This window comes from Phoenix dactylifera, chromosome 16 (genome assembly GCF_051530095.1).
Source record: "Phoenix dactylifera cultivar Ajwa chromosome 16, Ajwa_hap1_PhDact_Kaust_v1.1, whole genome shotgun sequence".
NCBI lineage: Eukaryota > Viridiplantae > Streptophyta > Magnoliopsida > Arecales > Arecaceae > Phoenix > Phoenix dactylifera.
Genome location: NC_143205.1, coordinates 23,181,353 through 23,196,493, shown reverse-complemented (window position 1 = coordinate 23,196,493; position 15,141 = coordinate 23,181,353). Strand labels below are relative to the sequence as shown.

Sequence of the window (15,141 nt, the reverse complement as noted above, 5' to 3'; positions counted from 1 at the left end):
AATACTTTTAGGCTCCATCAGAAATCTATTTTGAATTATTATTTTTTTAAAACTAAAATACCCATAACAAAATATAATATTTGCAAAATAATATTTATATATAATAATAATTATAATATTATATATTTTTGTTATTATATTATATTGTAAATATAATATTATATTATACTATATCATAATACATGTTACATAATATCAAATTATGTTATGTTATTATACTATAGTATAATATGAAATTATTATTATGCTATAGCAACATCTTTGAACCAAATTGTAATAACCTTACAAAGGAGTTGAAACATATCAGATTTTGAAGACTCTCGCTTCTGTAGAAGACAAATGTGATCCTAAGTCACGTGAGGGGATCGCTGAGATCTGCCCGTGGATTGATAGTGTCTGCACATTTTATTTCTATTAAAATTTTATATTTAATTTCTGATTTTCTATGGTCCTGGAGCTCCTGGTTATGGTGACCGGACACCACGATGAGGAGGTGAGGGTATATCCGTCAACCGGTGTCGATTATTTTTTGCGACCGTAATCCGATTACGACCACAAACCAAACTCTCCCGACATGGCCTCGTCTCCGACCTCGCTCCTCCACCCCCTCCCCCGCGCCCCTCGCCCTGCCGCCGTCCGCTGCCTCGCTGGCCCCGCCTCATCGCCGCGGCCCCTCGCCGGCCGGCGGCAGTGCGTCCTCCTCCTCCTCCTCTCCTCGCCCGCCCCCCTTCTGGCCGGGGCCGCCTCCGCGAGGGCGGAGGACATCCCGCTCTTCGGGCTGCGGAAGAAGTTGAAGAAGATCGAGGAGGAGGCGGAGGAGATCGTGAAGGAGGGGGAGAAGGCGGTGGAGGAGGGCTTCGTGTCGGCGGAGAAGGAGATCCAGGCGGCGGAGGAGGGGATCGCTGCGGAGGCCGAGGTCGGGGTCGCCGGGGATATTCTCCAGGCCGGGGCGGTGGCGGGGGCGGAGGCCGTCGGAGTTCTGGTCGGCGTCTCCGTCGTCAATGGAATTCTTGGGCCCGAGCGCCGGAAACCCTAGTATTTCAATCTATGACCTCTTATTATTCTCTACTAATCTATCATTTATTTTCTACTCTAAATTGTAGATTTCTTTTTCGGGTGCTATTTTTTTGGTATGATTTAGGTGTATCATCTGGTAGAGTGCTGCGTTACTCTTTTGCAATCTGAAATTGCTATATTGATCAAGAATTCCATTGTTGGGGTTTGTAATTTATAAGCTATCATGTTCCCCAGTCCGAGATTATTCACAGGGGTTAATTCTAACCAACAAATTGAGAATAACTTGGGGAATCCCTGGCTTCATTTATATCTACTTGGCACAAGAAAAAAAGGATATTGAATAAGTCAAGAATGGCATTGTAGTCAAATGCAAAAAAAAGTTTTCTTTCATGCAAAGAAGGCCAAAAAAATTGTGAAAGAGAATAATAAAATTCATTAAAAAAATGCATTAGATACATGTCTATAGAAACCAAAACAAGGTTTAAATTGAAGGTACAGTTTTGCTCACGATTGGCCTTGGTTATAACTTTAATTGATGTTCACAAGTTGTGGTTTAACAGTCCTTGTGAATTGCATGACAAATTGCGCACAATGAAGAAATGTGCAATTTAGCGAGGATCATGGTTTGATTGGAGGACTGTAGGATCAATAATTCTTGTACAATTTATGAGATAATGCATTCTTTTTTTTTTTTGGTAAATATGAGCAGATGCATGCAAGGGTTGTGAGATATGTAAACTGACATGTATACATGATATCTAAAATTACAATTGTTCATAGCTTTCATTGTTAAAATTATTGGATGGATTAAGGAAATTCTATCTTCTCTCTTTTTCTCCACTTCTTAAAACATCATCGGTTGACACTTGCATATGTAGATGTAGATACAGAACATATATTATAATTATTTGCATCCAAAACTGTGATCTGGAAAATGATATGTCACTGGCAAAAGCTCCTGCAAAATTGGCATTATGGTCCAAAATTAGCACCCTAATTGGCCATTGGCCAGTTTTAAACCTTTTCTGGGACACTTTTATTTTCATCTTCTCCAACTCACACAACTTTTAAAATTTTTTGGCTATACACTTTTATTTTCATCTTCTCCAGTGAAAAGATGATATAGTTATCTATATACTTTTATCTTCTCTCTGCTTCTACTTCCTGAAGCATACTATTGCTATATTTTCTACTCTCAATTTACGCTAAAGAAGTCAACCACGGTGCCATCTTTTTTTTGGACTAGCTGGGAGAAGAGAGGGAAAGAGCCATCCGGTTTTCCTGGGCCTTGTATAAGTCATTCCGAGGGTTGGGCCCGAGAGCTATATCATTATACCCTCGGCTTGTAGGGCCTAAATGAACTCTATTATAGAAGGCCGGTAGAGAGTCGACCACATCTTTGCAAAACCCAGAATATCTTCTTAACGATTTCCAACATGTAGAAAGCTTGATTTTTTTTGCGGTACGCAAATTCAATTTACCTTCTCCACTTGCCTGAGTCTCTTCAGATGAGTCACCATCCCCATTTAGCCAGGAGAGCACTGTTGAATTGAGCAAGGTCTTTCACTCCAAGGTCACCTTCGTTCTTTCTACAAGTAAACAATTTTTCAGGTAACTTTTTTTTGTTTTTGGTACATCGGTAGCTCATACTAGTCTCGCATGAGCATTGCCATCTGTGTCAAGAGACAAAATACTCCATAGATATGGAGGAATGGGTACAAAATGGATCCAGAGAACCTCTCCAGAATAGTGAGCAGCAAAGGAGGCAACCTAGTCAGTAACTCTGTTCGTCTTTCAGAACACATGCATAATCTGAAAGACATCACACTCTCTTAGCAACCTCCGGATGTCATAATATTTCATAAGATTCCATATGCTAAATAGGATCTGTTACGGGGGAACTCAGCCACCATGCCCCACGTGACCGACACGCGCGCCCAAGAAGACTACAGCTGCCCCTTGATCCAGTAACCCGACCCCGAGTCGGATATCTTCGGCTTCGCAGCCCGACCCCGAGTCGGCTGCCCCTTGATCCAGTAACCCGACCCCGAGTCGGATATCTTCGGCTTCGCAGCCCGACCCCGAGTCGGCTGCCCCTTGATCCAGCAGTCCGACCCCGAGTCGGATATCTTCGGCTTCGCAGCCCGACCCCGAGTCGGCTGCCCCTTGATCCAGCAATCCGACCCCGAGTCGGCAATCTCTCGACAACGACAGGCTGTTCCCCTGAAGCACGCCGCGACCCTCTGCTCCACTACTCCCTGCAACGGTCGTATCCGGCGCTGCTCCACGATCTCCTGTAACAGCCGTACAAAGCGGAGCTCCACTACGCCCTGTCATGGCCGTACCCAGCGCTGCCCCACGACGCCCTGTAACGGCCATGTCAGTGGCAACTCCATCGTGCCACACGATGACCAACCCCCCAGAAGGACCTCCCAGCCTGGTATATATGCTGCTGGGGGGAGAAGGGGGGAGGTAAGCAAGAACTTCCAGTGCATTCTCCTACTGGCTACTATTATCTCTCCTTCTCCTCCAATCTCCTCTGACTTGATCGTCGGAGGGCCCCCACTAGCCCAGTGGTGGTGCGAGGCTTGCTTGCAGGTTTTCCGGTGGAAAGTGGAGCGCAATCAACACCAACCAAGGCGACTCAGACGGAACTCCGTTCACACCGCTGTGCCAATCGTTCTCGGTTTGGACCACCAGCAACAGTTGGCGCTAGAGGAAGGGACCGAATCTCAGAGCGATCGTAATGGCACGGCGAGGTGGTCGTGGAGCTTCCAATGCCTCTGGTCGCGGGGCCTCTCGCGCCTCCGGCCGGGAGGCCGCTGCGTCTCCAACACATTCTCAGCAACACTCCACCGTTCCACCCCCCATTCAGATGGTCGAAGCCGCTCAGTTCGACCAGTTAGCCCAGCAGGTTCGCACCCTCGCGGAGGCAGTGCAGAACCCGCAGGGTGTGATGTCTCGGGCGCCGTAGCGGGCCCAGGAGCCGCTGCTCCCTGAGCGCTCACCTGTCCTCCTCAACCCGCGCTCCTTCCTCTCCCATGGGGAGGAGCGCCGGCGCGAGGAAGATTCTCGAGCACGGTCCATTCTGCCGGGACCTTTCCATCGGAGCTGCGCGGGGTACGAGAGGCGGGCCCGGGCGCGTTCCCAGACCCCCCAGTCCTCAAGGAACCCGCGCTCCAGTCGGTCCCCCTCTCTGTGCTCCTTGTCTCCCACCCATCGGTCGCGCTCCCTGGACCGGCGGGTGGACGATCTCCACCGACAACTCCAGGTCCTGAAGGGCCACTCCAAAGATCCCTTCGCCGACTTGGAGATCTCCTCCCAGCCGGCGCTTGCCTCGAGGATCCTGCGGACCCCGAATCCGCCGGGGTTTAAAATGCCGGCGATCGAGCCCTATGACGGGGTGGCGGACCCGCGGGATCACGTCGAGAGTTTCAGGACCCTTATGCTCCTCCACGGAGCATCAGATCCTCTCCTCTGCAAGGCCTTCCCGGCGACCCTCCGTGGCCCGGCAAGGGCGTGGTTCGCCGGCTTGGAGGCTAACTCAATCCAGTCCTTCGACCAGTTTACTCGCCTCTTCATCACCCATTTCGCCGTCAGTAGCCGGCGGCGACTGGTCTCCGACTCCCTCTTTGATGTCCGGCAAAACGAGGGAGAAAGCTTGCGGGATTATCTTACCCGCTTCAACAAGGCTACGCTGGAAGTCCGGAACCTGAGCCAGGAAGTGGCTCTTTCAGCCCTGAAGCGTGGCTTCCGAAAGGGCAGACTCACCTTCTCCCTGGACAAACGCCTGCCGCGGAGCTTCCCGGAGCTGTTGTCCCGGGCGAACCAGTATGCGGACGCCGAGGAGGCAGCCGCCCACCGGAGCAAGGAGGCCGCCGAGACCCCTCCAAAGCTCGGGAAGAAAAGGCGAAAAGAGGCACGCCAGAGGAGGAGCCCGACGCCTCAACGTCGGCGCAGAAGCATGTCGCCGGCGAGGAACCACGGCGCCCTACGCCCTCGTTCTCCGCCCCGACGTTTCAACCGGTACACTCCTCTCCTGACTCTCCGGGCCCAGATCCTCATGGAAATCAAGGGGCGGGAGGACCTCCCGGTCCCGAGACAGATGAAGAAGATCCCTGGGAGGAGGCCCTCTCGGGCGTACTGTGAGTACCACCGGGACCACGGCCACGACACCGAAGACTGCTTCCAGCTTCGGGACGAGATCGAGGCTCTCATCCGCCGAGGGCGTCTCGGTCGATATGTGAACGACCGACGTCCCCCCGCAGACTCGCGTCCGGCCGACCCGGCCCCTCCGGAGCCTCGGGAGCAGAATCGACCCGTCGCGGGCGTGATCCATACTATCACTGGGGGCTGCCCCCGGCCCGAGAGGAACGCAGGGGGCTCGACTGAAGCATCAGGGGCAGCCGTCGCAAAGAGGCAGAGGGTCGGTAATGTAATCACTTTTTGTGATGAAGATGTAAAGGGGGTTCAGACCCCCCACAACGACGCCATGGTGATCTCCCTCACTATGGCAAACTATGATGTAAGGCGTGTTCTTGTGGATAGTGGAAGCTCAGCTGATATTTTGTTTTACGAGGCCTTCCAAAAGATGAGCTTGTCCAGACAATTGTTGCACAAAACATCCACCCCCCTCATAGGATTCACTGGTGACGCTGTCTCGGCTGAAGGTGTCGTTGAGCTGCCTGTGACTGCGGGCGTTGCACCCGCAGAAGCCACGGTGCGGCTCGGGTTCTTGGTCGTCCGTGTTCCCTCGGCCTACAACGCTATCCTCGGACGACCCGGACTGAACGCCCTTCGCGCGGTGGTCTCTACGTACCACTTGCTCATGCGGTTCCCCACGGCGGCCGGGATTGGAGAGGTCCGAGGTGACCAACCGACCGCAAGGCAATGTTTCCTAGCAACTCTCAAAGGGAAGAAGCCCGTAGAAGCCTTAAGCGTCGAGTCCCTCGACGCCAGAGACGAGGTGGCCTTGCGGCACGGGGAGCCGGCCGAAGGTGTGATTGAAGTTCCCCTCAAGAAAGGTCGCCCGGACCGGACGGTCCGGGTCGGCACCAATCTCGACCCGGGAGCTCGGGCTCGGTTGGTGGAATTCCTCCGAGCCAACGCCGATGTATTTGCCTGGTCGGCGGCCGATGTACCTGGGATCGACCCGGAGGTCATTTCTCACGCCCTCAACGTCGACCCAACCCACCGACCAGTAAAGCAGAAGAAGAGACACTGTGCCCCGGATCGGATCCGAGTGGTCGACCAGGAGGTAGACAAGCTCTTGGAGGCAGGATTCATAAGGGAGGTCAGCTACCCCGAATGGCTGGCAAATGTCGTACTTGTCCGGAAGGCGAGCGGAAAGTGGAGGATGTGCGTCGACTAAACCGACCTGGCTCCTACCAGTTGGAGGCCCTAGATGGTCGAGAAATTCCAAGGAGCTGGAATTCCGCTAACCTGCGGATGTATTACCAGTAGAACGACGATGTCAGAAAGACAGTTCAAAAATGTATAACACTTTGCATTTCAATAATTTCTGGTTACAACGGCGTGCTCGTGTGATTACAAGGAATTCCCAGAGGGGAATTAGGGTGTAAAGAAAGTAAAGAAGAGGTGGAGACTTCGAGGAGCTGAAGATCTGGGATCCCGAAACCTCCATCCGAAGCAGCTGCAATCCCGCCGGAAGTGGGTGCTTCCAACCGGAGGCGCCATCGGCGTCTCACGAAGAAGACGAAGAGCCGGCGCGGATGAAGAAGAAGTGGACGAAGGAGAAGTCCACACTGCTCCTACCCAGAGGCGCCATCCACGCCTCACGAAAAAGACGAGGAGCCGCCGCAGACGAAGCTCCCGCTGCCTCCAGGGGAACGCCACCTCCAAGGGATATTCCGGTCCTCCCCAGTGTTAGGGGAGAGAAGGAATACAAGGGGGAAGAGCATATGGAGGCGCGGTCCCGGATCAAGCACCTGGTGCGGAGCTCAATCGGGAGGCCGAACTTCAAGGAGGGGAGACGTGATCCCGGATGAAACGCCTAGAGCGGAGTTCCGCCGGGGAGAACCTCCTTATTGATCCCAGATGAAACGGCTAGTTGGCGGAAGTCGCGAAGGGCGCGCCTCCCGTTCCTTCGGTAGGGGTCTCTCAACCATGCGCCGGAGAGGAGGCCCACGATCCATGGCAACCTGAACAGCTCCGGCTTGGCAGGCTCCATCGCACCTGCACCTATATTTATAGCCAAACTGCGGCCCCCCGGTCGTTCCGATGCGGGTGGCTCCAATAAATGCGGGCGCATTGAATCCGGAGTCGATCCGGCTCTCGAGGCGTATCTTCCCGCGATTTCCTAAGCGTCATTCTCCTTAATCGCATTCTTTATGCAGGACACTCCGGGTGGCCTGTACCCCTAGGTCCACGTATCTCCGCTCGCGCCCCAGGCCGCATCCGCCTCGAAGAACGCGCGTATCGCGGCCGCTTAACTGACACTCCTCGCAAGCAGCAACTGGCGATCCGATTTTCCAGGTAACCCCTTAATTAGCATTTAATGCCCATCTGGTGTTCCCCAGGCGACGCTTGGAGAGGAGGAGAAACACGATCGCAGCTGGCCATGGAGAAATCCCGTCGGGCGGCAAGCGACAGGCGCACGACCAGCGAGCGGAATTTTTCGAGGCTCGGCCCTCGGATGCCAGGCTAACCCGATGATCATCCCGGGAGCAGACTAGCCTGAAGCCCCGACCGGTCGCCTCGGCTTGCGCCAGCCTTGGCCGACCAACGAGCGGAATTTTCCGAGGCTCGGCCCTCGGATGCCAGGCTAACGGTCGCCTCGGCTTGCGCCAGCCTTGGCCGACCAACGAGCGGAATTTTCCGAGGCTCGGCCCTCGGATGCCAGGCTAACCCGATGATCATCCCGGGAGCAGACTAGCCTGAAGCCCCGACCGGTCGCCTCGGCTTGCGCCAGCCTTGGCCGACCAACGAGTGGAATTTTTCGAGGCTCGGCCCTCGGATGCCAGGCTAACCCGATGATCATCCCGGGAGCAGACTAGCCTGAAGCCCCGACCGGTCGCCTCGGCTTGCGCCAGCCTTGGCCGACCAACGAGCGGAATTTCCCGAGGCTCGGCCCTCGGATGCCAGGCTAACCCGATGATCATCCCGGGAGCAGACTAGCCTGAAGCCCCGACCGGTCGCCTCGGCTTGCGCCAGCCTTGGCCGACCAACGAGCGGAATTTCCCGAGGCTCGGCCCTCGGATGCCAGGCTAACCCGATGATCATCCCGGGAGCAGACTAGCCTGAAGCCCCGACCGGTCGCCTCGGCTTGCGCCAGCCTTGGCCGACCAACGAGCGGAATTTTCCGAGGCTCGGCCCTCGGATGCCAGGCTAACCCGATGATCATCCCGGGAGCAGACTAGCCTGAAGCCCCGACCGGTCGCCTCGGCTTGCGCCAGCCTTGGCCGACCAACGAGCGGAATCTCCCGAGGCTCGGCCCTCGGATGCCAGGCTAACCCGATGATCATCCCGGGAGCAGACTAGCCTGAAGCCCCGACCGGTCGCCTCGGCTTGCGCCAGCCTTGGCCGACCAACGAGCGGAATCTCCCGAGGCTCGGCCCTCGGATGCCAGGCTAACCCGATGATCATCCCGGGAGCAGACTAGCCTGAAGCCCCGACCGGTCGCCTCGGCTTGCGCCAGCCTTGGCCGACCAACGAGCGGAATTTCCTGAGGCTTAACCCTCGGATGCCTAGCTTAGCACCGGAAGAATTTCCTGAGGCCTAACCCTCGGATGCCTGGCTTAGCGCCGGAAGAATTTCCTGAGGCCTAACCCTCGGATGCCTGGCTTAGCGCCGGAAGAATTTCCTGAGGCCTGACCCTCGGATGCCTGGCTTAGCGCCGGAAGAATTTCCTGAGGCCTGACCCTCGGATGCCTGGCTTAGCGCCGGAAGAATTTTCTGAGGCCTGACCCTCGGATGCCTGGCTTAGCGCCGGAAGAATTTTCTGAGGCCTGACCCTCGGATGCCTGGCTTAGCGCCGGAAGAATTTCCTGAGGCCTGACCCTCGGATGCCTGGTTTAGCGCCGGAAGAATTTCCTGAGGCCTAACCCTCGGACGCCTGGCGTAGCGCCGGAAGAATTTCCTGAGGCCTAACCCTCAGATACCTGGCCTAGCGCCAGAAGAATTTCAAGAGTCGGGAGTCAGCGAGACGCTACCAAGAGTTAAAAAGAAGAAGGACGGAAGTAAAATGAAGAAACTCTATTTGCATTAACTTTCATTGTTTCAGGGCCGAGACCCATACAACTTGGCAAAACGCCAACACACAAAGAAAAGAACAAAAATACAGAAGGTCAGCTTGGAGGAACCCCCGGGTCGAGAACGTCGGGCACGTCCGCAGGGGGTAGGGAGACGGTTGGAGAAGCAGCAGGCAATGGCGCCGGAGGGGAGTCGAGAAGGGAGATCCCACTCAGGTCAATTTCGGGGTACTTAGCCGACACCCTTGCCAGGCCTTCCTCGAAGCCTAAGACAAAGGAGTCGGACCCCGCGTCCGACATGTCACGGACGAACTCGTCGGACTGACGATAGGCCTGTACCGCCTCCGACATATCACGGGTGAACTCGGCGGACTGACGATAAGCCTGTACCGCCTGACGCCCGATCTCCGCACTCTTCTCGGCCAGCGCCGCCTCTGCCCGCTCCATAATCTGAGCCTTCGCCTCCAAGACCTTCGCCACAATCCGGTCATCCGCCTCGGAGGAGACCCTCAGCAGATCAGCCTGAGCCTCCTTGTGCTTCGCCTCGGCAGCAATGCGAGCAGCCTCAGCCTCCTCCAGGCGCGAATGAAGCTCCTGGTCGCTCGCGCGGAACTTCTCCAAGTCCGACTCCAATTCGCCCAGCTTGGCTTCAAGAGACCGGGTTCGGTTGCGGGCGTTGTCGGCTGACCGCTGGGCCTTCTCCCACCTCTCCCGGTAGTCGGCAGCCTTCCGGGACTGCTTCTCGGCCCGCTCCTCCGCCTTCTTGATCTCGCCCTCGAGACCCGAGGCAACCTTGAGTTGCTCCTGAGCCTCCAACAGTTGCTTCTCGAGGGTGGCGAAGCCGAGTGCCCGCTCTTCGGCCACCTGGAGCCTCGTCTCGAGGTCCCTGGTCGTCCTCCCCGCCGCAGCCTGACCTCCCTCCTCTACTGCCTTCAGTTGGCTCTCGGCCCTCGCCAGAAGCCTCGCCTGTTCCTCGTAGCACTCCTCCAGACGGACCATGTACTGGGCGAGCTAAGAGATAGGAAAAACGGGGGCGTCAGGCGGGGATCAACAGAGCCTATAAATGAGGAAAGTGACCAAAAGAGCACTCACCGACATGAGACAGACGCAGCTGGCAGCCCCAACGTCAGGGACCCTCATCTCCCGGACCCGCCTGCGGTCCTTCTCCAGCAGCACCGTCTCGATGAGGTTTCGGGCGCCGGCGAAAGTGAAGGCCGACCCCGACTTCTCCCCGGAGTCGGACGGTGGTTCTGCAGCCTTACCCTTACCCATCGCTTGGGGAAGAGTCATGCTGACCATGCTCGGGGCGGGGACCGCCCCTGGAATTGACAGGGTCCCGCTCGGCCGGGGCCTCGGCGCGTCCCTCCTCGTATCGTCCGGAGTCGACCGAGTCGAAGGCTGGGCTGGGGACCGATCACGTCCGACCCGTCCATCTCGGGCACGCCCGGGTGATGCCTCCGGAGAAACGGTAGTCTCGGCATCGGAGGGCTGATACAGCGTCAACTCCCGGTCCGCGCCCGCGGCGTCCCCCTGATCGGTGGGTCCGGACCCGTCTGTCGGCGTCGGAGTCGCCTGCCGGCGGGACTTCTTCGCCGGTGGGGCCCCGCTCGGAGGAGCTCGTTTCTTCCTCCGGACTGCTTCCAGTAGGGACGTCCTACCAACAGCCGTTGCCTTGTCCGACCGCATGACGTCGTCGATCTCTGCAAAAAGGACGAGATGGTCGGAGGTTGAGAAACTGAAGGAAAGAACGAAACGAAAGAGGAGAAAAGAGCTAAAAAGAAATGGTGGCGGGCTCACGGTCAGCGGGGACCGAGCTCAGATCGACGTTCACCAAGGTATCCTCGGAAATAAGACGAGCCACCGGGGGGAGCCGGCCCTCGGCAACCAACTCCTTCAAGACGGCGACGCCATCGGATTCCTCCCTCGACAACCTCGATAGGCCAATCGGGGACTTCATCGGCGTCTCCCAGGTTGCCCTGATTCCCCAAGAGGGATCTGCGTCAACGAAAAAGAAGCGCCCCTTCCAGCCGTGAATGGAGGTAGGAGCCTCCTTGACGAGGCCGCACCCTCGCCGCGCCGCAAAGCACCACCACTCTTTATCCTGGGGGTGGCCGCTCAGGCCGTAGCATTTCCAAAAGACATTCAGGATGGCGGGAACCTCGTGCATGCGGCAGAGAACCTGAAAGGCCGTCAGGGCGCGCCATGAGTTCGGCACCAGTTGCGTCGGCGCCACTCTTAAACCCCGAAGCACCTGAACGACTAAGTCCGAGGGGGGAAAGCGGAACCCGGCCTGAAGAATGCCCTCATTGATGGCAACCTTCCCTGGAGGAGGATGGGACATCCTCTCCTCAGGCCCCGGGAGTGTAACATTGCAGGCCTCGGGAAGGTGGTATCGAGCCACGAACCTATCTAGGTCTTCGGCGACCAACTCCGACTTAATGCGGTCTGCTCTCACTTCGCCCATCCCTAATGGCCAGTGAATCTACGGTCAGGACAGGGTCAAGAAGGGGGAAAGGACCGGAACGACTGGAGTACACTAATACAAAAGGAGAGTATGGAGAGCCCTAAATTGAAGAATGAGGCAACTCACCGGAAGAGAAGGAAGAACGGCTCCGAGAGCGTCAAAGGAGGAGCAAGCGAACAGTCCGACGGCGATGACGGCAGCGCAAAGGAGAAACTCGAAGATGTCTGTAAAGAGAAAGGCGGACGGAGGAAGACCCCCGGTTAAATAGGCGGAAAGGTGGGTGACGCCTCGGTGACGCCAGAGGACGCCTGGCTGCCGAAGGGTCGCTCGCGCCCCAAAGGCGAATCGACGCCATTAAGGAAGGATGTCCGCCGAAATCCTCAAACTGCCAGGTCAGCAACAACCGCCATACGCCATAAAGAAGGCGGGGAGCTCGAAGCGCGCGCGCCTCTCCGAGGGATGGCGGCAATCTCGAAGCATCACTTCCTTCACCCGTTCCCCTTCTGGTTCCAGGCTCGGAAGTGAGGGGCTACTGTTACGGGGGAACTCAGCCACCATGCCCCACGTGACCGACACGCGCGCCCAAGAAGACTACAGCTGCCCCTTGATCCAGTAACCCGACCCCGAGTCGGATATCTTCGGCTTCGCAGCCCGACCCCGAGTCGGCTGCCCCTTGATCCAGTAACCCGACCCCGAGTCGGATATCTTCGGCTTCGCAGCCCGACCCCGAGTCGGCTGCCCCTTGATCCAGCAGTCCGACCCCGAGTCGGATATCTTCGGCTTCGCAGCCCGACCCCGAGTCGGCTGCCCCTTGATCCAGCAATCCGACCCCGAGTCGGCAATCTCTCGACAACGACAGGCTGTTCCCCTGAAGCACGCCGCGACCCTCTGCTCCACTACTCCCTGCAACGGTCGTATTCGGCGCTGCTCCACGATCTCCTGTAACAGCCGTACAAAGCGGAGCTCCACTACGCCCTGTCATGGCCGTACCCAGCGCTGCCCCACGACGCCCTGTAACGGCCATGTCAGTGGCAACTCCATCGTGCCACACGATGACCAACCCCCCAGAAGGACCCCCCAGCCTGGTATATATGCTGCTGGGGGGAGAAGGGGGGAGGTAAGCAAGAACTTCCAGTGCATTCTCCTACTGGCTACTATTATCTCTCCTTCTCCTCCAATCTCCTCTGACTTGATCGTCGGAGGGCCCCCACTAGCCCAGTGGTGGTGCGAGGCTTGCTTGCAGGTTTTTCGGTGGAAAGTGGAGCGCAATCAACACCAATCAAGGCGACTCAGACGGAACCCCGTTCACACCGCTGTGCCAATCGTTCTCGGTTTGGACCACCAGCAACAGGATCCACTACATAAAAAAGCTCTGTTGTATTTGTCAATCCCACTGATAACCCAGCTTGGCTGCTTGAAGGCAACCGCATTCAGCCTAGGCAGATAAAGTTTGACTTTAATAAAGAATACCTAGGCCCTGTTTGGCAGAGCTGTTGGCAGTACAGCTTTTCGAAGTAGAGCTTTTTGAAGTAGAACTTTTATAAAAAGCTATTTGGTCTCCAACATCAATTTCTAACTTATTAGTGTTGTGAACACCAAGGTGGATTTCCTATACCAAATGATTAGCAATACTATATTTCTAAAGTGTTATGAAACTTTAATATATATTTAGTAAACAAACTGAGAAAATATTTTTAGTATGACAAAATGACCATAAAGAACATTGCATAATATTATACAAAATCATAATAAAATATAATATATATTAATGCATAAATATATGATATAGTATAATATTACTATAATGTAATATAATATTATTATAATATAGTAATACAATATTGTATACTATAGCATAATAATATAACATAATTTAATATTATATAGCATAACATATCAATATATTATGATATAATGTAATATAATATTATATTTATAGTATAAGACAATAATAAAGATATAAAATATTATAACAATTATTATTATATATTAATATTTTATTAATATAATATTTTTAGGAGCTAATTTTTGATTTTTTTTGTTTTCTTTGTTGGGACTCCTGCAGATTTCTGTAATATAAAGGGGTATTTCTTGTAATTATAATATTTTATCATGAGTATTTTGATCTAAAAAGAAAAAAATTATAAATCAAAATAACTTTTTGATGTATGCTAAAAGTGCTTTTCCGAAGAAGCTCCATTTTAGAGCTTCTCACAGGAAGCTGTTTTAGCTTTTTCGCAAAGCTAAAACAGCTTTCCGATTTTTTTACTAAACACCTATATTTCATCTAAAAGTGCTTTTGGAGGGTCAGAAAGTGCTTTCTGGCCCACCAAAAGCAATGCTAAATGGGGCTTTAGGCCCTGTTTGGGAGAGCTTTTGGAGCAAAAGTACTTTTAGATGAAAAACTGTGTTTGGTAAATTTTTCAAAAAGCTGTTTCAACTTTTGTGGGAAGCTGAAAACAGCTTTTGGGAGGAAGCTCCAATTTGGAGCTTTTGAGAGGAAGCTGTTTCAGCTTTTTCGGAAAGCTGTATTTTTGACAAAAATGCCCATATTAAAATAACATAATTACATAGTTTGTCCCTTTATAAACCTAAAAATCTGCTGGAGCCAAGAACCCTAGCCGTCAGACTCCCTTCCATAAGAAAAGGTATTTTTCTTTTCAATTTTTGCATGCATCTCTTGAACCACATTTTAGAAGAAAAATTTTTTAATCCTTTTCCATACCTTCTAAAATCAATCTATTGTTTTTTTTTTATCATCAACCTTGCGGCCCACGCTGAGGTCCTCCTCGAGCGTGGACCACGAAGAAGAGCCCCTGGACCGCGGAAAATTATTTTATGAAAAATTATGGAAAATTATTTTATACTAATAATTATAATATTTTATACCTTTATTTTTGTGTTATACTATAAATATAATATCATATTATATTATATCATAATACATTAATATGTTATGTTAAATAATTTAATATTATGTTATATTATGGAAAATTAATTTATACTAATAATTATAATATTTTATACCTTTATTTTTGTATTATACTATAAATATAATATCATATTATATTATATCATAATACATTAATATGTTATGTTAAATAATTTAATATTATGTTATATTATGGAAAATTAATTTATACTAATAATTATAATATTTTATAACTTTATTATTGTATTATACTATGAATATTATATTATATTACATTACATTATAATACATTAATATGTTATTTTAAATAATTTAATATTATGTTATATTATGGAAAATTAATTTATAATAATAATTATAATATTTTATACCTTTATTATTGTATTATACTATAAATATTGTATTATATTACATTACATTATAATACATTAATATGTTATTTTAAATAATTTAATATTATGTTATATTATGAGAAATTAATTTATACTAATAATTATAATATTTTATACTTTTATTAT

The 15,141-nt window shown here is 52.1% G+C and overlaps 1 protein-coding gene across 1 annotated transcript; it reads left to right on the top strand.

Annotated features, from left to right (window-relative positions):
* The first annotated feature begins 529 nt into the window (after nt 1-529).
* On the top strand, nt 530-1,206 carry YCF37 (homolog of Synechocystis YCF37). Its single transcript, XM_008798163.6, has one exon. The coding sequence runs from the start codon at nt 575-577 to the stop codon at nt 1,034-1,036; it is 462 nt and encodes a 153-aa protein (XP_008796385.2). The 5' UTR covers nt 530-574; the 3' UTR covers nt 1,037-1,206.
* The last annotated feature ends 13,935 nt before the right edge of the window (nt 1,207-15,141 follow it).